General features: G+C 45.9%; 1 protein-coding gene and 1 long non-coding RNA gene across 2 annotated transcripts in view; one reads left to right on the forward strand and one right to left on the reverse strand.

Annotated features, from left to right (window-relative positions):
* The window catches only part of DNAAF8 (dynein axonemal assembly factor 8), a 101779-nt gene that overhangs the window by 4167 nt on the left and 71603 nt on the right, over positions 1–26009 (reverse strand). The window contains exons 26-32 of the mRNA XM_054843237.1: positions 20547–20742; positions 16800–16894; positions 15540–15660; positions 12740–12957; positions 11057–11142; positions 7054–7123; positions 3841–3951 (exon numbers count right to left, since the gene is read on the reverse strand). Coding sequence (XP_054699212.1) covers positions 3874–3951; positions 7054–7123; positions 11057–11142; positions 12740–12957; positions 15540–15660; positions 16800–16894; positions 20547–20742 — 864 coding nt within the window. The 3' untranslated portion in view covers positions 3841–3873. The remainder of the gene's footprint in view (positions 1–3840; positions 3952–7053; positions 7124–11056; positions 11143–12739; positions 12958–15539; positions 15661–16799; positions 16895–20546; positions 20743–26009) is intronic.
* On the forward strand, positions 9802–25687 carry LOC129213344 (uncharacterized). The gene is made up of 3 exons (XR_008579425.1): positions 9802–10317; positions 23136–23360; positions 25478–25687. It is a non-coding gene; the product is annotated as an uncharacterized LOC129213344 (long non-coding RNA).

A 26009-nucleotide genomic window follows, 5' to 3' on the forward strand; every position in this document is an offset into this window, starting at 1 on the left:
TCTGGAGATGAAAAGCAGTGCCCAATTTCTAGGCCATGCCTATGCAGTTCACCGGGAGGGCAGTAAATCCTGCTTGCTACAGAGTGATTTTCAGGCTGGCAGGTCTGAGCGGCGGTTTGAGACATCCCCGGTGCTCAGCGGGGCTCGCGTGCACAGGGCTGGAGCAGGAACAATTTTTGGGGGTGAATGTAAATTTTAGGAAAGAAAAAGAAAAAAAGAACTATTCTGGCCCAAATCAAATCCACATGTTGGTGTTAGGGGGTTGTTTCAATTCCAGGTGTCGCGTGTTTTCAAATCTGCTTAATACAGCAGAAGTAAGGAGGATGGGGGACATCGAAGTGAAATACCCGCAAGTTTTGCTCTGAGGTGATTTATTTTGGGTTTTTCCCTTGTCATTTTAATTCAGGGTGGGTGGAAGAGTCATTTTGGCCAGACTGCAAAACATCTGAACAGGTGCTGAGTCTGCACGGGTGGCTGAAGGAGGGTCAGCAGAGAAATGTCACCCACCTCTCCCGGCAGCGGCTGGACGCCGACCCCGAGCCAGGGCGGCCTGGAGAAGGGCACAGCCGGTGGGAGCTCACCGGGGACGGGCTGCTCTTGCAGCTCCCTGGCAGAACGGAGCAGGAGAGCAGATCGGCTGGCAGTTCGGCTCCTCCACCTGTGAATCGCACGGTCACGTGCATGTGCCTTGCTTAGTGCCGATAAGGGAACCGTTCCGGCCCTCCTCTGCTCACCTGGCTCGATATCAGTGTCCCGCTGCTGCTGGTGGCAGCCAGGTAGCGATTTCTAGGCCTAATTGATAATTAGTTAAATCTGTCCTTGGCATAAAGGGGAACACAGTGAGCTAGAAAGCTACGACGTGAGTGCGGCTCTCCGCTGCCTGTGCCCACGATAGACAAGAGCACCCAGCACCTCTGCGTCCCTTGGGACACCAATTCGCTCTAAGGTGGAGCGAAGGGCTCACGTGAGAGCTACCGAGCTATCCGCACGGCGAATAAATACCACGTGTCCGCACCCGACGGTGCTGGGCTGGGGCGCAGCGACGAGCTCTGCTGGGGATGGGGAGCTGCTCTGCACCCCGAGGTGCTCGTCTATGGAAGAGAGGTGACGCTCGGGCCGGAGCACGCTGGGAAGATGGGAGATGGACACTGGGCGCTGTGCTCCCATCTTTCTCATCGCAGGACCCTAAGGAGTTAACACAAAATGCCACCTACTGTATTTTATCTCTCCTCCATTGAGGCAGCTCTGACACTGGCAGCAGAACAATGCTAAATTCTGATTAGCTCTCATTTTCCAGCAAGAGGGGAGGCACGAGAGGGTGGGGAATTAATACTATTCTGCATAATTTTTAATCTAAATTCCATTTCTTTTCTTTTCTTTCTCTAGGACGCAAACAATCTAAGGGGTTTTGTACTCAATTTCTTGCTTTCATAATCTAAATGAATTGTTTGCAAGTAGGAGCCAGCTGCAAAGCTGGCAATCTCCGATCAAATCTGCCTTTCTCCTGGTTCTAGCAATCATTAATTTGCTCCTCAGCTCTGATTAGCTAATCCTGGCTGCCTTGTGGCAGTTTGTAGGGAAAAACAGTGTGTGAGCTGCAGCTCCCTTTGACGGAGCTGGAGCTGGCAGCGGGGTGACGGGATTGATTTCTGCAGGGTCCGCGGTGCTCCTGGTTGTCAGCTCTCCGGAGAGGAGTGGGGTGCTCTGGGAGGAAAGGCTGGCGAGGTTATTTATGGAATCCTGGCATTTTGGAAATATCAGAGGATGATTCTTTCCCCTGCTCTGTGCAGGGCATGCTCGTTTGTTACACTGAGACTAATTAGCTGGGCTTTAAAATAGGAATTGAAGACACTGCAGCAGCCTCTCACTCAAAAATATCTGGGTGCTGCCCCATTTTTATGATGTTGTTGGTGTGCCTGGGGGACGTGGCAGAGCCGTTACCTCTATTTCATGGGAAACTGAGGCACGAGTCTTTGCGTGTTGGTAGACAGAGGCTCACAAAGAACAAGCCTCAGGCACGAGGGTGCCTTTTGTGCCAGGCCCTGGTTTATTATGTGGCGAATTAAGAGTCTCAACTCCTGCTGCGAAGCTTGGAGAGCTCCTGCCTGCTGGCAAGCACGGACCAGGCCAGGGGTGTGCAAAGGGGATGTCACCTCCTGATGCCCAGCTCCCTGTGATCCCATTTCACACAGATCCAAGGGCCCAGGCGAGTTGGACGCGGAGCTGGTGGCCTGCATGCTGCTATGCCGGCTGGGTGCAGGGCTGCTGCTGGCCCCGCGTGCCCCTTTCTTGCACGCAGCCCTGAGGGCCTTGTGTTTCAGCTGCTATCTGGCTGCATTTTATTCCAACTTGCTCCTTTTTCAGATCAAATTCCCCAAGTGCCGGGGGTGGATCCTTTTAATTTTCATTTGTTTCAAAGCCGTACATGGCTTACAAGCATGACAGAAATGCGCCTGGAGTGCAGGAAATGGCCTACTTAGCTGCAGGAGCAGAGCAGGCTTTTCCATCGCGCTGACTCCTGGGACCCCACCTTCCCGGGGGACCGGGGCAGCTGCCCGCTTCCCTCGCTGGCACGTGTCTCTGGAGCTTCTCTTTAGGAGATGTCCAACCATAAAGCCCAACAGCCTGTCCAGGCAGAAGGGTGCTGGGGAGCAGAGGTTTGGAGGGTACTTCCACATTCTGACACCGAACTGCTGCGTGAGGTCGGGGCAGACCCCCCTGCCCACGACAATCTCTTTTTTTCTGTTTCAAGGTAGCTTAGAGAAGGGAAGAGACTGTGTTAGGACTATTACCAGCTGAGGAAGAGAGCTTGCAGGGCCAGACCTTTAACAGCTTTTGGACTTACTGGATGCTTTCGGCCTCGTCTGAAAGGGTACAGAGATCTCGGAGAGGAGGAGAAGGACTTGTACGAGGCTTTTATGGAGGGAAAGGCTGTGCACAGAAGGGGTACACCCTGCCAGCAGCACCCAGAGGCCACTTGGAGAATGCACAAGGACTGTTCTTGCCACGTCCGTGATGTCTGGAACAGGATGTACATGCATGTCTAAGTCTTCGCCTTAGCAGAGCAGACAGGAACATGAGGCCTCCTGGGCTGAGAAGAGTCTTTCCCAAAGGAGCTGAATTTGCCCCGTGGGTCCCAGGAAGACTGAGGACCTTCATATTAATGCCAGCTTGCTTGCCAGAGAGCTTGAGGAAAGGACTGTGCCAAGGAGGAATTGGACTATGATCAGCGGCTGCTGCGGAAGGAGGAACAAGAGGCAGGGCTGTGTGCCCATGGGGAGCAGTGAGCTGGAGCTGGGCAGAGGTTGGTAACAGGGCTGCCAGAGCAGAGGCAAGGGAACATTAAGCTGTCCAGCTTTTAATCAACGGCCCTACCTGGTGTACTGAACTCTCCAGGGATTCATCCTTCCCTCAGACTATTTCCATTTTATTTATTGCGGTTTTGTCTCTGGTTCAAAGAACACAGTAGCAGCAGAAAATGGAGTCTCTCCATAATGTCTTTGGGACCTGGGGAAGATGGAGTCCTAAAGCACCTGAGAGAAAGACAGCAGTGAACCCATGCCCCTGCTTACTTCCTGAGTTTTTCCCAGCCAGGGGAATGCTCCAAACCTTGCTCCATGGATGCAAGCAGATTGTCTCCGAACGCATTCTGCTAGAAACCACGGCTACGGTTCAGAAAGATTTGTTCTTGGGCGCTTCCTCCCACCATTCTCCTTTATCTTACTGATGCTAATACCATACTTCAGACTTTATGTTTTAATGACAAACAAATGTTAGTGCTCTGAGAGGCTGGGAGTCCCCTGTGTGTCCACCTGCACAGACACCCTCTGTGGCATCCACCTGTGGGCTGCGTGGGGGCCTTGACCATCTTGGTTAGCAATCACAGGATTCAATTTGGTGGATGCTCTCAGATGTCAGGGAGTCAAAAAGGCAACATAGCAGCTCTTCAGCCTGGGGAGAAAAGAAAGAAGGGGTTGGGGGAGAGCTGTGATTTCTCTGCATTTCAAAGAAACTTCTTTTCAGAGGGAGATTTCTCGTGTGTGCTGCAGGCAGGCAGCAGAGTGAGGATGTTTACCAGGTTGAATTAATCCCAGCACAGAGGTGGCTATGAGTGTCCCACAGCAGGGAAACGTCTGCTACTTGTAACCACTGCTTGGCCGTTCTCAAGATCCACAGTTTCAAGGAACTGAGGAAAACCAGCCCCGTGCAAAGGCCAAGTGGGAAATCTAACTCACTCCCCTGGCTGCTCTGCCCCTCCTTCCCAAACCTCACTCCTGTGCAGCTCTATTGGCGTGGGTGCTCTGGAGGCGGGGAGGCCAGCTTAGCACCAAAGGCTTCAGGACCAGTCTGTAATTCTGACCATGCTAATGAACACCATGTTCCCCTAAAGCATTGTACACGCTCTGCTGACAGTCCACCCTACACAGCCCCTGGGGCCCTCCCCTCCTCCTGCCAGCACTCTGCTTCTCCTCATAGGTTTTGGGGTCTCTTTTATAGGAGTCCAACCATTCTGCCTGCTGCTGAGGGGCTAAGGATCATGCCAAGAGTGGCTGAGATGCGTTTTCCCTGTGTCGCTCTGCTCCAGCCCCAGGTTTCAGCTGTCTCTGCAGGGAGGGAGATGCTGGAGCGGCCATTGTGGCTGCTGGCAACAGCTTCACGTCTCCAGGATTAGCGCTGCCTGCCAGTGGAGGTTCAATTGCACATCCGTGGGCTCTTCCTGAGGAACGGCTGTGCCCAGAGCATGCCGTCTCCTTGCTCTGACCCGCAAACGGTAGCAGGTCAATGACACACTGCACCGTCACTGAGGGATGGCCACCCCAGCCTCACGATCACATCCCAGCCATGGTGCAGAGCTGCACGTGAGGAGGAAACTGTTCAGCCACAGGACGTCCGAGCCTTGAGGGTGAGCACACTCTCTTATTGCTGGGGAGGTTCCAGCTTGGGTATGGACCAGGTGCAGGGCCATCTGGGACAGCCTCATAGAGGTCCACATGGAAGTTCAACAGTCCCTAACGGCGGCACCAACAAAACACAGCTCTCTCACTTCCAGATGTGAGCTGGTCTGTGTGTGCCCAAGAGAAGCCCGTGTGGGGAGCAGGCATCTGCAGGGGCATCACCTGAGAATAGGGAACTTCCAAAGCATGAATTCATCTGCTCCTAAGGCAGATGTTTCAAATAGGGCAGGTGAAAAGTGCTACAGAAATGCTTGCTTCTCTCAGGGACTGCAGAGGGAGGCAAGACAACTAGCCCAGACACAGATGTCAGCACTGAAACAGTCCGCATTTGGAAAGCTGATTTTGCATCCTATTGCCTAGTCCCAAATCACACAGGGAGCAAGTACAAAATTCCTTTTCACTTCCATGGCTCGACTCCATCAGTGAACGCTGCAGCTCCGCGCAAACCATGAGGATTTGAAATACATGTTCATTTAACCCTCCTGAACTTTGCCTGATACCATGTTGTTGCTCATTAGCTTTGACCTGGAAAGCCTGGCTGACATTTCATAAACTCATTAGCAAGAGATCAGAGGATCAAACATCATTTCTAGGGACATCCTTTGAGGTACAGTCATTCCCTGGTGAGCTTGTTCCTCAGATCTTGCTCTGTGATTTCTAAACGTACCCTGAACTTTAGAGCAAAAGGCCCATTTTGAAAATAAACATTACTTGCTGCTGCGCTGCTTGTAACCCACCGCTGTCCACTACACTCATGGTTTAAACTCTGAACTGCTGTGATCAGCCCCTGCTTCCACCAGCGCCAGAGGGATTCGATTCGGTGGCCCAGGCTGCCAGGAGCAGGGAGAAGGGCTGAGCATATTTGCTTTTTCTCTTTATCTATCACAGAAAGTACTATAAGCCTCTTTCCGATAGGCTGATTCCCCAGAGCCGTGAAGCAGAAGGGATTTTATGTCAGCCAGAGATATGTAATGTCCTTTTCAAGCAAATCAGAAGACAGCCTGGACTTGCTGCCCTGTCACATTACTTGGCAACAGCCTGGCACCCTGGCAGCAGTAAGCGCTGTGCTGTGACAGCCTTGCAGCTATCGCAGAGCTGTGCAGACAGACCTTCCCAAGCACTGCAACGCGTACAATCCCAGCTACGCCCGGGGAGAATTTTACTGCGCCTTAGGGAAAGCTGCTGAAAACAGCAGCTGTACAACTTTTGGGAAGTTTGGGTTGTTTTGCCTGGGTTAAAAGCAGGAACACAGACTTCAAAGAGGCTCTGTGTCTTTTAAGGCTCAACCCTTAGAGCACTGGTACTAAAGGCAGCAGCTCTTATGCATTATATGATATTACAAACATATCTCACTCTCCTGCTGTGTTTTCTTGGGGAGCAAAAGGGATCCACAGGAGAGGCTTGTCCACTTGCTACCCATTCTTTTACACTGCCTAGTCCTAACTCTTCAGGCACTGCCTCCTGTATTCAAATCTCTTGTTTGTTTTGTACTAAACTTTGATGATTACAGCCAGAGTTTTAAAGGTATTTATGCTGTTTATTCCCATCGGCTGCCCACATGCCTTTAAAAATCCGGAGTGTAGTGTTCCCTTTCTTGAGATGAGCTACTGAGAAAATATTCAGCTAGCCCATTCCTGGAATGGCTAATGGCTTAATTTCTCATCTTCCACTTGGACTTGGGCTTCTGAAACATAACTTCCCAAACACAGGACATGTGCCAGCTTGGCAGGAGAGCTGAACAAACATTTCCCATCATTTATTTTTGACAAGTATCACAGATATCTTAGTAAGTGTTGATTCTTCACAAAAAGTAACTGACATCTACAGAAAATATTGACTCTTTGATAAAGACTCAAAATATTTTGATTCAAAGCAGTGCCACTGGTGTAATGTGGAAGTGAGTTTGACAGGGTTTTGGTCCCACCACCCGCCATGTGCTGGGCTCTCAGTTTAAGCCAAGGCTTGGGGCTGTCCTGAGGTACCACCTCTGGCTCATACAAATTGAAATTTTCTTCTAAAATTCAAACAATTTTGACAAGTTTCATTCATCGCAGGGGCACAAAGGACACATATCTGTACCATAAACTTCTCTACTTGCCTGTTTCTCATTTTGGGGATAAAGGAGATGCTGCGCAGTGTCCAGGACTGACTGCTTCTGCCAACAGATGCTGGGGGTAAAGAAAAACGGAAACCAGCGTTACTTTGCCATCTAAACTGTCAGAGACTGCAGATGACCTAGCTTTGAAGAGGACTATGCTCTGTGCCAGCAGCTCTGGCCATGTGCATCTGTTACTGAACTTCTTTACACAGATAAATCCCAGGTTTTACAAAGCTTTGTATAAATGGATTTGGATTCTTAAAATATAAGCCTTCGAACAAACAGTAATGACCTGTTGCATAATGGGGTCTCTGGGGCAGTGGGAAATACACACAAACGTAGATAGTTAGCTCTGTGCAGGGGTCTCTTTCTCAACAAAGATAATGTGTGTGTTTTGCCCGAAACCCAGGACTTTCTAAGCTGCCTTTAGCAGCACGGTCTGCTTGGCTAGTCCTTGTTTTGCTCTGGTCTGCCTCAGGCCACACTTGAGTTCACCACAAGACAAGAGAAATTCAAAGGCAAGATACAAATTTAAAAACTGCCTTTTAAACTAACTCTATGCTCAGAGTCTTAGGCTTGAAAACTCTCCAGAGGCTTTGGAAACCACTCCCTGCTCCCTGCCCCCATATCCAGGTATTGTGCTTGGCAACAGTTTTCCCTTCAACAGCTCCAAGATTTTACATCTCGTGCGTTCATTTTTTTGATTTCTACACCTCCGTTTCCTCCAAAGCTCCCAGAGATGAGCTTCCCATAGGGATAACATCACTCCCCGCTAACAGCAATTAACGCTTGGTAAGAATGTTTCATCAGAGAGAATAACATCCAGATAAGTTCCTTAACACTTGACTTTTGTTCTGATTGCACTACATTGTCTAAAACCAGGAAGGAATAAGGCCTAGTCTACACCCCGGTTTTCTTCTGATGCAGCTAGATTTTTGGCGTGCTTTGGTTGAGTTCAGTACAACATTAAATAGGTGAGCTCCTAAAGACCGTGCACAATACAGTTAGGTCCTAACAACCTTATTGGCATTTAAAAGTATTTTTAAAAAGCTCAAATAACCATAGAGGAGTAATCACTATTAAATCAATATCACCTATTAGGGCAGCTAAATCTAGTTTGTCATGCACAAAAAGCAGAGCATGCCTTTCTTCCGGGAGTTGCTTTGCATCTACTTGTAAATTCTTCCCTCTGCCACCCCGCAGCTAGGAAATCTGGCTGTAAAAACAAGTTATGACAGGGAAAATTCAAACGCTTTATATTGGAGATCCAGGCAGCCGGATGCTGACAGAACAAGAAAGGTAAGTCTCACATCGTTTTCCCTTGTCTGCGGATAGGATTGTGTCACTTCCTTCTGGGGAGTCTCCCCCGGTCTCCACTGCTCTTAGGCTGTGCTTCAGCTTCCCCTCACCTCTTCCAAGCACTTACTTCACTCTGCCCTATGAGTTGCCCTTGGCACTCTCCCAGATTCTCCTAGATTCCTACTTTGGCTCCATTCTTTGCAATCAATCAATCAATCTCACAGGCTGCTTTTGTGCCCCCCACCTGCACAAATTTTGTCCCCTTCTCTGTTCTTCCTGCCCTTTGGTGCAGAAATAACCCCTTCATAGATATCCAGAGAACGGGCAGAGCGGACGCTGCTGCTGAACAATAATCACTACAGTTACGAGGGTCTGTGCCAGTCTTTAAGGCAACTGCTCTGCACAGCGTATCTTCCAGCGACTGAATGTCTCTCCTTGATGTGCCACTGCTAGAGCTGGCTTAGGAAAGCTTTAATAGGCTCTGAGCCACGAGCAGTTATACTAGCAGAGCCTGCATTGTTCCTCTCAACACCTGATTCCTCCTTCTTATCACAGCCCATCTCTGACATCACATTCCAGGCTTCTATACAGATGGCGACGTTTCTCCCTGTGGCACAAAGCCTAAGTAATGTGGCTCAGCTGTGAACCAGCTCCCAGGGCTGTAAAATAATCTCTTACACCATGGTGCTTCGGCAATGCAGCTGAAATGCAGGCCAGAACCTGTGCAGTCGGAATCCTGGGCCATCGCAGTAAGAGTGAAATAAAAATACAGTGATTTACTCAGTACAAGAAAGGTCACGTGGCTCCTGCTGATGGAGTCATAAGTGTAATTAACCTCAGATGTTATTTTGAAATGTTTATAAACTAGGCAATGAAGATGTCTTAGCATGAAGTGTCCTTATGAGACACTAGTTAAGTCAGGCTGGGTTTTCAAAGATATTAGCAAAGTCGATTTTAAACAGTATGGGGGCTTGTGCTACAAAAAGCCTATGAGGTTACTGTTGGCTGAAGTTGATCTACCTGAGGATGACCGCCTCCCCATCCTTGGGCACACCTTGCTGCCCCTCCCTTCCACAAGTGTCATCGATCATGAGGGCAAACACTTTTTTTTTTTTTTGTAGCAGAACTGGTTTTAAATGGTGCACGATCACTAGTTCTGGCACTGGGCTAAGAGGGAAAGTGGATTCTGCCATTTGGGAGTGCCTCCTAACAGCCAGAATTTATGCACGTGTATTTTGCGGTTTGGCAAGGAAGTTTACCCGCTGTAGAGACAGCCATGCTGGCACAGACCAGGATGAGGGGTGAGAGACATAGGTGAGACTGGCCGAGTCCACAACTATTCCTCCTCGCTGGGAATGGCAGTGAGAAGCCACTGCAAGGTTTGCTCTGGGGGTGCTGCCTTGAGACTGGCAATCTTAAAATGTATCAAGTTGAGCCTACTGAAGAGGGAAACACTGGGCTGCAGATCTTGTTATGCAGCACTCATGACTCTGATGAGCAAAAGCCTGGGAAAAATAAAGAGGCTCTGCTGACAGAACTCCCTTCAGCACTGATCGCTGGGGTTCCCAGCAGCTCACTTTTTTTCCTGTAAACCAGGGAAAGAATGGAAGGAAAGTCATCAAAAATGGTCTTGGGTAACTTGCTCTTTGCTTCCCCTTAGCACTGTACTTTGCTGGGTGAAAGGTTTGAGATGTGGTTCCCAAGGGTGTGATTTTAAATGAATGGGAGCAATGTCTAAATGTTGTCATTAGCTTAAAAACATTTTTGAAAAGTTAATGATGAAATTTGTTCTAACTGTTCTTCCCAGATGTGACCTTGTGACTGAGCACTGTAAATTTCATCAAAGCATGAAGGTGCTACCAGCTTGGACTTCAGATTTGATCTCCGTGATGCTTGTAAACTCCAGCATCCTGAATTCCTTATTCCTGTCCCATGAACAGTTCTATTTCTGGAAGTCCTCCAATGGTATGGCCAAAGTCACAACAGCCTTATCGGTGTGGCTGCTGGACTGCTCTATACCAACGTGTCAGAAAAAAGACTCTCTTGGCTTCCTTTCTCAGAGGAAACCATGTGCATGAACTACACATCGCATTGCCAAATACCAGCCCCTGTGCAAGGAAACTTTCCCTCTGGGGAACAGTGGGTTAATTGGCCTGATAATCATTCTATTCCACTAATCGGTCCCTGTAGAAGGGCTCTGTTTGTTTTACCAGGCTTATAAATCCTCTACCCAGCATTTCTGGTGATTTATTTAAGAGGCTGATTTTTGATTTTGCTCTCTGGTGTTTAAGTATTTAATTTTTTTTTCATAGAAAACATAGAATCTGCTAAGATATTTCTCCTAGGAATTGTATTGATTCAGCAGGTCTATTCCCACTGTGAGCCCTTATTTCAGAGAATTCCCTGTATTCATGGAACCATGCCGCCAAGCCTCGCAGACACTCCAAGTCCTTAACAAACAACACAACTCAGTATTTAAGGTCCTGACTATAGGACACATGACTGGGGAATGCTCTGAGGTATTGACCCACAAAAAACAACATAACTTAGGAAGAATGAGTTGCCTTTGAGTGACACCTGACCTCCTGGAAGTCTGAACTGGAAGTGAATTACGGAGAAGAAAGTCAGCTGCCCCCCTTCAGATCACAAGCTCTCTAGCAGGGGGTTGAGACAGTGCTGTTACAGTGATATTGTCCTCGCTTACCTGTCCAGCAGGGAGTCGAAGCAAATGACCGCACCGTCTCGCTGTGTCGCTAGCACCAGACACAAACCGTCCATTAAGAGGGAGCACTACAAGAGAGGGAAGAACAGAGCTTTGGTGTTGCTATTCACTTAAATAAGTCTGTAAGCCTCGCTGATGAACCACTGACAGCACAGATAACTGCTTGTGTGCCGAGGGGATGAAAGTCACAAAGCAACAGACCCTTTCAAATTGAAAGAGTATCACGTCTGAACTGTTAGTTATCCCACTCCTACGGCACACTATTATTCCTGTTCCCTTCTCTCAGAGTGAAAATAAGCAGGTTACTTAGGTGTGCTATTCAGTCACTAAGACAGCTGGAAGCAGGAATACAGAGATAACTAAATGTTGAGATATTGTAGCAGAAACACTTATTGAAGGAGCCCGTGTCCCTTCTGGCAAGGGAAAGCAAATGCTGTAACGTTCACCTTTGGCTCGGCAGTGCCAGACCCTTCTGGAAACGCGCCAGCTCTGCCCAGAGTAATTCAGCTCTGACAGGAGGAAGCGTTTCCATCACCAGGAGAGCAGTGCCACTGCCATGGCCCTCCTTCCCACACACTGATTTGCTTTGTACTTCCTAGGGAGCTGTGCACATTCCCGTGTGCAGAGGGATGGCATCCTCAGGGGAACCGCGGGAGAAGAAAGTAGCGCTTAGACTAATTGGATGCTAGATATAATTGCTATTCTGTACAGATGTACTTCAAAGGCATGCTGTCAGTTTAAAAAATCACAACCTGAAAAGATCTTACCTGTTCTTATTATAGATAGCACCTAAGACTCTTATAACTGAAAGGCTGGAAGCACAAATGTTTGTCTGGATTTTTTCAGAGCGACTGCTGTGCATCTCTGACAGCCCTTTGTTGATTGCTACTTCCAGGATAAGTAGTTTCCCCCCTTGTTCACTCTATCTCTGCTCCAGACAGCACTTTCTTGCACATTCTACCTTACTGCTTTGCCCTAGTAAGGATCCTGAAATGGCGGGCTTCTCCTACACCAAGTGCAAAGAGAAAAACAGTCTGGGCCAGATACTCTGCTGATGTAACGCAACATTATCTGCTCACCCCAGAAGCACATCTCATGCTTCAGCCCTGTGAGCACTTGCTCAAACCCCATCCTGGACCGCAGCTTGAGCTGTCAGCACCAACTAAACAAGAAGCAAAATGAAATCTCTGCCTAGGGCTCCAGGGCACAGTCCAAAAAGCGGAAGGCTTATTTAGCGTTGTAGAAGAGGATTAATGGGGTGCAATTAGAGAAAGGGAAATAGAAACTGTATTTATATGGAAAAACAAGATGGCATACAGCAGCAGAACATACATAATAGCAGCAACTGGGCGTTGATAGGTGAACGGAATAAAATGTTTAACAGGGATGCGCTACTCGCATTAAGGATCCATTCACACATACTGATGTCAAGGTTACGTGTCAGTGAGCTAGCGGAGATACAGGAACACAAGGTAGGGACTCGTTGGCAAGGCATGCTGCCCGCATTACTTACCAGTGGTATTAGAGCTCAGATGCAGTGCTGTGCTAATAGTGCTACCAAAGCAAGCTTGCTCAGAGCTAGCCTGGATATCTTAGCACGGCATGGCACTAAAAGGCTCTTCTTTTGTGCAAAGGAAGCAAAGCACAACTCCAGCTGTCTCATACCTTTGCTGCAACACTGCACTTTGCTCTGCTTAGTATCTCAGAGATGCAGTGAGCTTGTGGTGCATCCAGGACAGTGAGGCGTACTCCAGTCACTGTGAAATCTTTGCCAATAAGCTGATCGAGCAGTTCGACATAAGGTGGGTGCTCTGAACCCCGAAGGATTATCCCAGGCAATACGAGGCAAGTGGTTTGGCAGAGGTTATCAAGCAATGGCCGATCTGATGGGAAAAGATCAAAACACAACAGATGCTTCTTTTATATCTACCCCCCACAAGTGCTAGCCCTCTAAGTAATTCTCCCCTGCCACAGACAAGTAACTCAAAGAGCAGAGGCACGCGGGCATTGTTACAGCGTTTGGGATGTTCGCAGATGCAGTTGCTCATCCTCAGCTGTCAAACTGCTGTATGCCTACGTGTACGTATCTGGAGATCACAAGACAGCAGTAGTGACCCCATTTCAGGAGTCAGACAAGGACAACCGCTGCTTTGCTACAGGAGATACTATTCCATTTAATTTCTTCCAAGCAAAGAAATCTGTTAATCCTGCTGCTTTTACAATCCAAAATGTAATGCTGATCACCATACATAAGACTTAATGTATTTCATATTTGCCTCATGATAAATCTGTCTGTCCGTTAGGCAGCAGCTTGGTGATAATTATTTGCTGAAAGGAGAGGTTTATTTGTGTGCAAGAGCTACCTCTAGTGTTCAAGATGAGACCATAAAGTGAATGATGTGTCTGGCCTGCTGGAGGTGCTTACTATATTGTGCCTGACAATTCAGAGATCACGTGTACTTGCTTTTCCAGGACAGTAACTCTTTGAAAAACATTTTCTGAGACACAAACACATCAGGGCTGTACACTGATTTCCTTTTTACTCTGCTTAGGCATCTTCAAAGCAAAGAGGTTCTCATGCAGCAGGAAATTAGGGGCACGCATTTTGAGATTTGCTCCCAACACTGGGCTGCACAAAGCTTGCAGAATACCTGCGCTCTTTCCACAACAAGCTATTTCTTTAAATTTTATTTTCTGCAATCTCTTCTAAAAATCAAGCAGAGTTTCAGCCACAGCAAACCTGTGCTACAGGCCTAGTTCTTTCCCATCATGCAGTAAGTTGGTGGGAGAAATATCCTGCCTGTCAGCAACAGCAACACTTTGGACTGGGAACACTTGCAAGTCTCCTCTCACTGCAGCTTTGTGCTCTGAAGGCAGCTTCAGCTGACATACCCCACCAGAACCACAACGATGTGATCACATCTCTGCAGCTACCTGGACGAGAAGGTCAGACAGCTACATGCACAACGGCCTGGTCACCTCAAAAAAGCTGCTGTTACACACACAGAGTTGTCAAGGTCTTGTTTCAGGGCTCATACAACGGTTGGGAGTGTCGGTAATGTTGTGAGATAGGCCTCACCGCAGGCATAGGTTAAATCTGAAACCTTCACCCAGTCTCTGATGTCTTAGCATGCAACGTAAGAAAAGGAGCTTGCCTGAAGATTTGTGATTTTTGTAATGATCACGAAGCATATGTAGGGCACAGCCCAAAGCCAACAGAAGACAGTGGAAAAAATGCATTGATAATTACCTCAGGAAAAATCCTGCTCCAGAGACCCCCTACACAAAGTGACTTGGTGCCTACTGAGTAGCTATACCGTCATTAAGGCAAAGGCCTTGACTTAGCACCACCCTCCTTGCACTCACGTGTGCTCTCTCGTGCACCTGCTAGTAGGGGGTCAATGCCCAAAAGTCCTGTATCAGTAAGGGTTTAAGGTGGGAGGTGGCAGTCTGTAATCCTCTAGCATTTTTGTCATACTCTTCTGCCAGTCCACAACAATCTTGTGGTTTTACCACTGGGATTAACAATTGCAGCTATCAGGTCTAGCGCAGGAATGTTTTCTCAGCTGCCCACCCTCCTGCTTGCCAGTCACATCAGAACTGAAGCTACAAGGATGAGACTGACCTGGTTCCAAACACGTCTGCTCCCCAGTGAACACCACAGCGATGCTTTACCCTGTCACTGCTTGTTTATAAAGGCTTGGGATCAATCCGCAGTATCCCACATGGAAGGATCCCCATGTGTTGGTTACATCTCCTGACATAAATCGTGCTGCATCACAGCCCGTGTTGTATACATGCCTATCAAGTAAAATCAACAGAAAAGGCCCAGAGAAGGTGTAGGCATCTGAGGGAACTGACAGGCTTGCTGAAGCTTTGACTTCAAATCAAATTCAGACCAGCAATAACTGGAAGTCATTTTGAGCTGGCAGCTCCTCAGCAGCTAGTGGGAACTGAATGAGATCTCAGTCCAGTTCCCGAGAGTCAGATGTCCACACCGCTAAAAGCACTCCCTGTATAAATTGTTATTTATCTACTCACAGAACAAAAGGTCTCACAGTTGCCCATCACTACGGTGTCTCAGCCTCTCCTGTGGCAGGCTTTGAACGGACATGCAAACCACCGTGGCCAAGTTAGTGTTGAAAGGCATTGTGAAAGTTCAGCAGAGAAACGTGCACTGTTGCGTACGCCAGCTGTGTTGTCAGCGCTTGTTCTTCTCCTGGTGATAAGGTCAGCACTTCTGAACAGCCCTATATTTAAACCCATGAAAGCACTGGCAGCGGAAAGGCCTGGCAGGTAAACGGTTAAATGGCTGGACTCCACTGGAGCTGTTTGCAGCTCAGAGTCCTCTCTCCCTTCTGAAAGAACATCAATACCAAATCTTGCTGCCACCAGATGGTTTGTCTTGCTGTCCAATTAATCAATAACAGTCTCAATCTATAACAAGAGTTACGCGTTTCCTTACCAAGACTGCATGGTTGCTCAGAGGCCAATAAATTGAGTTGCCCTCCTGCTTCACGTTTTATGATCTTGCGCTGCTTGTTGATTTCTGAACTGACTATGGGGTCACGTTCCAGGTTATAGATCTGCAGGAGGGAAGGGAGGGAGAGAGAGGCAAGTCATGTGAACACCATTCCCTAATCAGGAAGGATAGCACTTCTGAAGTATTGATTCAGGCAAGCTGTGAAGCTTTTGTTGGTGTTGTGTACTTCTGTAATTGCCAGCCTAGAAAACACCTGCTTGTCTAGAGATACAAGAACATTTTGCATGCATTCTTTTTTTTATTCAGGCTTAATTCAGTACAGCATCTTGTCATCCTTTTAAAGGTTCTGTATCCAGACATCTTTCTAAGGTCTCTGCTCCCAGCTTTTCAAGGCCAGGAACTCAAGGACTGTAAGTGTCTGACAACTTTATCCAGTGCCACGCTGGTGTGGAGCAGCTCCCTTCTGTCTCTGAATGAACTGGCACATCCACGCATCCCAGCACAGTGCAGTCATGATGCTCTGGACTCAGTTGCATCCATATTAGTGAAGCATATTACAGAGGAGGCCGGCTGCTTCCAGTTCCAGAGCTAATCTCCTTGGACTAACACAGCTGGGTCACCTCTGTGCCACATGGACATAGCAAGGCTCAAAAAATTCCATCCCTTCGTTGGGCATAACCCAATCATTTCAAACTCTGTTTTTGAGAAGAAAATGATCAGAGTGGAAATGACATACAAAACTAGTTGAACGGGAGAGACTTACTGTTTCATTTTAGCTGTTGGCAAATCACAGTACTTTGAATCAGAGACCAGCAGCTACATAGTGTGAAGGGCCAGATGAGCAGAGGCGGGCCACACTCAACTGTGTCTTAGCAATCATCGGTGATGTTGCTATCCCTGCCCATAACCTGCTTCCAAAGCAGTGTTGACTCTCTCCGGGAACTTTGCTTCTAAAGTATGAGCCCTGAGCCCTCCTGAATTTACGGCACAGGTTACTGAACAAATGTAGCTGAAAAAAGCACTTTTCCACCAAGACTGTCTGGGTCAATACAAAGTTAGCGCATGGTGGTAGGAACATCCACAGGAGAGGGAAAAGTCTGTAGCTGGTGAAATACAGCAAAAAAAAAAAAAAAAAAAAAAAGCATTGTCTAAAGCGTAATAGGAAAGAAGTCATGAGATAACAGGGCCAAAGCCATTGCTCTGACACAGCAGGATACTTCTCAGGAAAGGGCAGAATCCTACCTCTTCCTCCTCTAATGTCTGACACTCGGTGCAGCACAGCCCTTCTGGGAAAAACAGCTTCATATCCCGGACAGCTATTTGATAGGATTTGGAGCCTGAGAGATAAATACAATGAGAAGATTCTCTCAGGCCATGAATTAAACATTCTGTAGACTCACACTCATCTTTCTGAGAGATTGATGATGTGCAACTTACTGAAGTAATTGCTTTAAAGGCCAGCTGTTCTGTACAGTGATAGCAAACATTTAAAACCATCATATTTAGAATAGTTCCATTGCCTTCTTGGTATTTTGATTCTGTCCTATTATCACTCAGCTTGTTCTTCATGTAAACAAGACTCCTTCTATTTCCTAACAGTGTAGTCAAGGGAAATCGCCTGCGAAACTCTGCAATACCAGCTCCAATCCCCCATTGTTGTTCCCTTGCTTCTGGATCACATCAGGCTGGTCTTATGGAATGGGAAGGAGCTACTAGTTAGAAAAACTGTGCTTAGTAACAATAATGTAAGTCTTAAATATGCTGGGGGCTCTGTTTTACAACAGAAATCAGAATTAGCATGAGACATTGCTGATAGCAGCATATTTTTCTGTTCACCTGCAGTGAAGAAAGGTACATTGAGACTGGAGCAGGTACTGAGACACAATGCGAGGATCATGGAAGGAATGGAGAAGCATCTGAAGAGTTAAAATTAAAAGACCTTGGCTTGTTTGATCCAACATGACACAAAGCTGAGAAGGAATCTGATTTCTGATAAATACATCAGCGTAGAAAAGGTCAGAGAAGAAAAAAAAAAAGAACTATGTAAAGTTAAAGTGCAGGTATTGGCACAAGAACAAATGGATACAAACTGCATATGACTATATTTAAGTTTGAAAATGTTGGAAAATTTCTAGCTATCAGAGCAGTAAAGTTCTGTCAACCATCCAATTGGGGTGGATGCTTATGAAAGGGAATACATGATGCGGCTGTCAGTGAGAGAATTAACTGAACTCGGTGACTTGAGAGGTCCCTCCAAGCTTAGCATCTGAATATTTCCCTAGAAAGAAAGCAACAGTGTTATAAAGCACTACTCAGAATGTTTTGAGATTTGTGGGCGGAAAATGTTAGAGAAGGAAAAGCTATTTCTATGTAACTGGAGTTCAGATAGATTGTCAATGTGCTGGCACAGATCCATACTCCTGGGATACAAATAAACAAAACGCAAATATCCTCCGAAACATTATGACCTCTGCAGGCTACCCATTCAAAGAATCATGTCTCACTGCTCTTAGAGCACTCAGCCCTGTTTGAACTTCATAATTCTAGGTATTCTATAGCCAGCGCCCTTAACGCAGTAGTTTACAATCCTAAGGTTACGTAAGTCACCAGCGTGTAAGTTGTGCTGCATCCTTTATGTACCTCTATGTCAAATCTTCCTTGTTTAAATCATTGATGCCATTACAGAGGACACAAATGCTCCCACAGCTACCAACATTTTATTCTCACTTTGCTCAAGGTATAAGACAGTACAAGATGCACGTGCAAGAACTCTTTGGGTTCAAGAAAAAGCACACTACAATGACGTCGTAAGACCCAGGAGAGATGAGAGGAGTGCAAGTTTACCTCTGTAGCTGAACCTCAGAGTATTAAAACTGCATTATTTGGCTTGAATGTATCACCGCACCTGGTCTTCACCTTACTTGAATTTCCCCAGTCACTTTGGAAGGAAACACACAGCCAGAGTTTGCTCCACTTCAGCAAGATGGCATTAACCAGAAATCTTCCTCAGCTGGAGCAAAACTGAGAAAACTTGGCATTCCCTCCTAGGAGGGGAAGATGGTCTTCCACGGTCCCCCAGATGATTACTCATGCAATGATTAAGCTCTTCCAGCTTAACGTGTAGGTAAATGTTTCTACCCTTATTGGAGGACAAACTCTTGGAGGTGCAAGGGGTTATGAATGCTCCTTTCCTTGCAGACACCCCCCGGTATAGCAGTTGGATCAGATTTTTGAGTCAGAACTACCGAGTACATTACTTAACCCTGCGTCCATTTTCCCTGGATGTGTTCAAGGATGGCTTTGTGAGCCAGCTAGATAGCTCGCTCCAACAATCTGGTCTCAGAGGGCAGGTGGTGGCCAACTAGTTCAGGTCTGTGCTCAGCCCAGCCTCAGAAGGAAGCAGGGATCTGAAGGGAATCCCTAAGCAGACATCTGAGGGTTTCTCTAACACAGGGAGCTCTCTGTGACTCTCAGCAAAAGATAGCATGAGACTCAGCCTCTCTTGTCAGACTAAACCAGTCTTTAACTGAGTTATGCTAGGGATGCTCTAACTGTTGCATGGGTCTCTTAAGTTTTGGGTATATATTACCCATTCTTAGCCATGACTGATGAGTTCTCATTCTCAAGGCAACCTGGATACACAATCCATAAATCTGAAGAGCAAAAGAAGCAGAAGCTGATAGTGGAAAAGCATTGGCTGAAGAGCCCTGACCATTTCTTTTGTGTAGGTAGATCCTGCTCTTCAGTCGCTCCCACAAATGAGATCCTGTGAGTAATCATGATGAGACGCTTCTCTTGGTTTAGTTTTGGTCCTAAGGATTATGGTAATATCTGATAAAAAAAGACTCTACATCAAGGGGTTGATTCTCTTCCCCAAGCTGTACATGGTGCATACTTCATTCCCTACCAGTTCTCCTCAAAAGATCACTTGATATAGATGAAAAGAGGGGGTGATTTGACAGCACAGAATACAATACAAAGAGCCAAATAATCCAATGGATCTTTACAGGAGAGTTCTTCTGGAACTTGAAGGCATACAGTGCCTGCTAGCTCACCTGTATTTATAGAAATTACTGCTTTCATTATTTTTATATTCCCTTAACTACATACAGCACAACCAGTACACACCAAGGAAAAACACTATTCATGGGCAGCAAACTAATACTGCTTAATTCCTCATGAATTTCTGAATTAACATCCTTCCCTCCCTGTGGCAATAGCCCAGGCACGCTCCAGCAATACCCTTGGCTCTCTAGAGGCTGCTCTCTCCAGCAATACTTCCCATTTTCCCATCCTCCTCACACTCTCGGCTAGCTCCCATCCCACCCACCCAACACACACTCTGCAACATCCTAGTTCCCTCCCCTGCTGGCAGATGAACTGGGACTGGTCCAGCACACTGAGGATGCTGACTAGCTGGTGTGCCTCTGCTGATGGGCCAGCTGGCAAGAGCCCTCTCCGAACAGAAAACAGCTGAGTTTAGCCGCTTTCCTCAGCAAGAGCAGTTTTTGACCACCTATCTCTATCCAGTCATTATTGTTTTGAGATGTTACAGGAACTCTGTATCTTGGAGTCTTTTATCCGTCTGAAATCTGGTTGCAGTTGGCCAATGGGTTATCAGGAGGGGACTCACAAGCAGATAGAAGACAGATGGGTTCTTGGGGATAATTACAAAATAACCAAGCTAAAAGTACAAAATGACCAAGCAGTGAAGAGATCAAAGGAAATCTGTGCTGATGGAAGACAGATCTAAGGCTGTTCTGGGAAGAAATGGATTTTTTTTTAATATATCTTCTGGGAGAATATTTCGTAGCTTGAGACATACTCAGCTCAGTCACCAAGAAAACAATGAAAGCTTTCTAGGGAATAATGGTCTCTGCTGCCTGCCAAGGCTAGATCTGTATTGACAACCCAGGAGGTAACAGTACATAACATATTTTTTCCATTGGCACATCTGAGCCTTCAGACTTTTCTTTTACAAAAACCTACCATAAAATCCATTTTGGACTGCGCTGATGCCATACTGAGCCCTCCAGAGGAACGGATCTAGTGCTTGGGCTAGTTTAGGATCCTCTGGCCCCAGCAAATCTATCAGCTTCTTCACAGCATTTGGCCTCTGAAGACACAGCACAAGAGCAGTGCCTGAAGTAAGGTAGGTACAATGAGCTTCTAAGACAGCAGGATCCTGAAAAGAAACAACAGGGAGGGAACAGGTTATAATGAACAGTGTTAGTGAGCGCTGCGTATGTCCCAGCCTTCCTTTGGCTAGGCCCATCTCTGTTTAAATCAAATAGATCTGCCATTACTCCTTCCTTTCTCTCCTCTTTTTAACATACATACCAGTGGTCCCAGCAGGCAGAGCTTCCAGGGCATGTACCATGGCCACCAAGCCAGTATTTGTTGTGACATCCACCAGGTCTAGTTCTGACCCCATGTCCATACAGAGCTAAAGAAAAAGTTAAGCTCTGGGCTTAAGCCATAGCAGCTCATGGTTTTAGCCCCCGCGGTCATAGATCCGCCAATGGTAGTTTTTACACGTACAAACAACTTTAGCCCTGAAGTCTTTTAGTAAGAAAAGAAACAAAATCCTATTTCTAAAAGCCAGAAAAGCCTTATGCTGTGACTTGTTCTTCATATCTGTACATACTAGGTACCGGAGGCGGGGTTAATTTTCAGGGGGTAAGGACAAAAACAAGTCGCTACTCTGCAGTTTACTTGTCTGTGGCTGAACTTTTGATTTAATGCAACACCCTTTTCACAGTACCTTCCATGTGACATACGGATAGGGTGGAACCAACAGACATGAGCAATATCAACAGGGTCATAAATGCTCTGGGATAAGGAGCCACTTTTAATTCTGCTGATATAAAATAATGGATTACAAATACCAGAACTTCTTTTTTTGAATTCACAAAAGGATGGACCCCCACACCCACCCTGCTGCTACAGCCCAGCTTCTCCCAGAGGGTGGTAGAATTTCATACACCAGTTAGGATCAGGACTACAGAAATAGCGAGCTTAAACCAAGGAGGCTCAGGACAGGGCACTAGGCAGGGGCTGAAAGACGACAATTTGACCTCCTGACTTTGCCACTGCCACATTGTGCTGCTCTGTGACAAATTTCTCTACCTTTGCTTCTTTTCCAAGTGTTGTCAGTTCAGCCTGTGACCACTCCTGAGCAGAGATGTTCCTCTTGTAGCTCTGCAGGTCACAACACCCTGGGATCTTTATTTTAATCAAGGATGAGTAGCAATGATAACTAGCAACCACTGCACCAGTGAGAAGAATCAGATTTGTAGGCTGGAGTCAGACATAATGATTGAAAAGCACGGGGAAAAGTAGCAAGTGCCTGGGGCAGAAGGCTACCAAGGGGCAACAGAGCACTCACAGCCTTACTGACTGTTTTAATTAAGCAAAACCTTGGAAAGCCAGGCTTGTCTCCACTGAGCAGGAGGTCAGGGTGCCCGTGGCAGCTGCAGGCTGCCTCCTTCATCTTAACGAAGTGGCAGGAGCACCCAGCTCTGCCTCCCTGTGCTCCACAGCATGGCAACGCCTCCGCCGCAGAGAAGCTCCATGCCAGCGCTGTACATTCTGTACAGCTTACAAACAAAAAAAATCGCTGAAAACCAGTGTTTTCAGCTTGCTGGCTGAACCAACCCATGGATATTTACTTTTTTCCAATTTTTGAGGAAGTGAAAACAAGGGGGAAAACCACTGCTTGATTCAGCTGAATCACATTCAGCCCCCTAAAGGTTTTCATTTCTCTATTTTTCAATCTTCTAAAAGCAACAGAGTATGGCAATTCTCTACATAAAACATTTCCAAAAGAAAATCCCATCATTTCATTTAAAAATACGGAGATAAAAAACTTCAAGGCCTCTTTTGCTTTACTATCCTAGGAAACCATTCACTGACTTTGACCCAAATCTTCTCTCACTCGCATTCCTCCTAAACTGCATTCCTAAGAAGCACTATAAATTGAAACCCATTGCCTCAATCCTGATATTCTCCCCTGTATTTGAAAATGCAAAATGCTGCATGAGAAAGCCCCCTCCCCTTCTTAATTTGTTTAGTTAAGTAAGAGATTTGATACGAGTTGTGGTATTTGTCAATCCTCCCACCGCATGGAAACACAGGGCAGAGGAAGCCCTGGGATGTCAGTCACATCACATGACTGCAGATGTGAAACACGCAGGAAAGTTTCCCAGGCTCTCCTGTGATGAGAGCTCTGTTTAGATGAGGATGCAGCGTTTCAGCATGTCATAGTATACTGCAAAATTTTGACGTTAATTCAGTTCTGTATAATACAAAATAAACCCCTTTTGCTTGAAAAATTTTTGTTAGTTGAAAAAAAATATGTATATAATCCACTTTTCTAAGGGCTTTCTCTTTGGGAGATGAAAAAAAGTGATGATGACTTCATGAAAACTTTCAGAAGGAAATGTTCAAAGATAGAGTTTCTCTTAAACAGATCACAATAAATGAAGTTGTTTTGTTCCAGAGCTGCTAAACCTTGCTTTTAGGTCTACATAACAAAACTCTTTTGTCTCTGTTTCCTGTCGTTCCATTGTTCCCCAGCAAACAGGCAGACTTTGGGTTAAAGAGTTAAAGACGACATTGTTTCTGATTGCTACCGACAGTGTCAGTGAGCCAAGGTGACTTCTTTCCTTCTGATAGATCCTCACATCCGCTCTAGACTCTGCCAGCCAAATGATGCCTTTATTTACATCCTGCCTCCGCACCGTCTTCAAGCCGTGTCCTTGCTGATACCCGAGCAGCTGCGGCGAGATTGCACATGTGCAGGTGACTTGAATTCAGTGAGCAATTTTGTTGATGCACACGGAGAGGAAGTTCCAGCTGTGCGCTGGCTCTGGAGGACTAACGGGATTAAAAAGCAGCAAAATTGTCCTTCTGCCTCTACTGTTAGCATCACAAGATAGGACTGGAGGGAATCTGTCAAGTTATTGAGTCCAGTGACCTGCTACTGCAGGCAATCATATCAGGTAATCCCCAACAGAATGATCAGATCTCACTGTAAAAATCAAGCTTTCTAGCTAGCAGTCTAGCTAGTCCTGCGAATCTCTGCAGGACCGGATCTGCTGGATAAGCACGGAAAGGAGATACAGCCTCCACAGGCAGAGCTCCCTCTGGGAGCTTCTCACAACGTGAACACGATCAGGTCGTGCTAGGAGTTGAGAAGACAATGTCAGCTCTATTTACCTAACCTTTATTTTTTTTTTTAATTATTATTAAACGTCAGATAAAAAGTATTATCATGGCTCCTGTGGTTAGATAACCTCAGCAAACAGCAGACCAATCCATTATTTATCATGTGCCAAAGGCCAAAAGCTACTCAGAAGCTGGATGTTAGTATTTAAGTTGAAAAAGCAATCATGTTTCTGAAATCATGTTGCTGAGGATATTTGTCAAAGTGCATGTAAATAAACCATTTGAAAGAGGAAGGAGATGCCAGGTAGTCTTGCTACCAGTGAATAAACCCCAAATCTACTATCAAGTACTATGTACACAAACCACACTCGCACATTGCAGAGCGATGTGAGGTGAGGAGGAGATAAAAAGCCCTGGACAGAACTTCTAGAAGGGTCAGACACACTGGCTCTATGTTCTTCAACAGGAGATGCTAAATTTCAGCAATTTGCCCCCCTGTTAAGAGCCTCCTTTTAAAATCAGCATTGTATCCCGTTGTCCCCTAAACTGAGAAACAGATCAACAATGAACATCGCTCTGATTCAAATGCTTTATAGGAAATTCAGCTGTGAAAAATAGTTCTGCCCCCACCAGCTGCCATTGTAACACTTACAAGCCAGATTTTTCAAAATAACCCAGTCCCTGAAGCATGCTGAGGCTTTTTGAAAATCTACCTACTTATCTTGGGAGCTCAGCCTTTTTCAGCCCTCATGAATGAAAGACTTTCAGATGTATTCTAAAAATGAGAAGGAGCCCCTGTACAGCAGAAAGCATTTCCTACTGTCCATTTCCCCTTGCCAGAGGCAGTCTGTTATCTCTGCTTTCTCACTTTCAAAACCTGCTTTTTTTTTTCCATGAACAAAAACCCAATAGTCTGTAATTTTTAAACTCATTAGTCACCAGCTCTTCAAGGAAACTAAATCGATGCTCAACAGCTGCTCTAGTGTGCTAGAGAACTCCAAAAAACAAGAGAAAATTTTCATGAAACAACCCCTCTTCAAATTTACCCCGCATATATATACGTTACTTCCCGAGGTAAACATTTGGATTTTTTTAAAATGTTTTCTGTTTCAGATGATGGACTAAACATTTTTGTATTTAGCTGCATGATTAAAAACTGCATTGGAAAGCACCTCCCCATCAAGTCTAACAGCCATTATCTCCCTCTTACCAGTGGTCTGTAAATATTTCAAAATCAGATGTTTGTGCTCCATTGCTTTGCTGTCATGCAGAAGGTATTAATTGTTCCTGATTGATGGTTATGTTAGAGCACTGTCCTGGCATGTTCCTGTCTTCTTCTAGAAGGCTCTATTAAGAATTTCTATAAGACAGTGCTGTAAACTCTCCCAACTTAACCCAAGAGCAATATCAATTACAAAGGCTTGTTTTCTGTAAAAGTTAATTGGTGAAATGTCTTCATGAAAGCAATCAAATAACAAGGATTTTGGGTTTTTTTTCCCCCAAGGGAAAAAAAAATAATCTAACTCCTCTAAAATGTTCAGCTTTCAGTTTCCTGGCTTTCACAATATCTTTTCACTCATCTCCTATCCTCTAAGGATATTTCAGGTTGGGAAAAAATAATTTCTAATGCTATAAAAGAGCAGAAACATAAATCTATTTTTAGCTAACAAAAACCTGTAACGCCCCAAGATTTAAGAACCTTCTTTATTAGACATTAGAAATGACAGTAACTCAATTTTCTCTCTTTGCAGGTCATTTTTACAGACTCTTGAACACACGCTCCTGGAACAGAGATTCAGCTGTATATGTAACGTAATATAAAGTAACAGGGCTCAAGAGGTATATATTCTCTGATGGTGCAACGAATGTTTCCCAGCTCCCAGGTTTAAACACCTGGAAGGAAAATCATGCAGAGGGGGTGGTATGCTCCTTCAGTGTGCCCTACCTGGAATGACCTTGGGGAAGAAAGAAAGGACACCTGTTTTGCAGTTCAAGAGTCAGCATTGTAAATTAGCAACTAAACAGATTCCTGGGAGGTCTGTATTGCTCATATCCTCCAAACTTTTGTTTTAGAGAAACCAGGTCTGCTTCGTTATGGCATGCGATAAAAGAAACCGTCAGCATGTCAGCTTTCTTTGTGTCTGATACCGGTACAGATCTGATTGTTCTATATAGCTCACTTCTAACAACAACTCAGAAATCCTGGATAGGAATTTTTGGTTTTTTCAGGAATGGATTATTCACTAGCTATCATATTTCCCCACTCTAAACCCAAGCATAGCC

The sequence above is a fragment of the Grus americana genome, chromosome 15 (assembly GCF_028858705.1).
Source record: "Grus americana isolate bGruAme1 chromosome 15, bGruAme1.mat, whole genome shotgun sequence".
NCBI classification, from domain to species: domain Eukaryota; kingdom Metazoa; phylum Chordata; class Aves; order Gruiformes; family Gruidae; genus Grus; species Grus americana.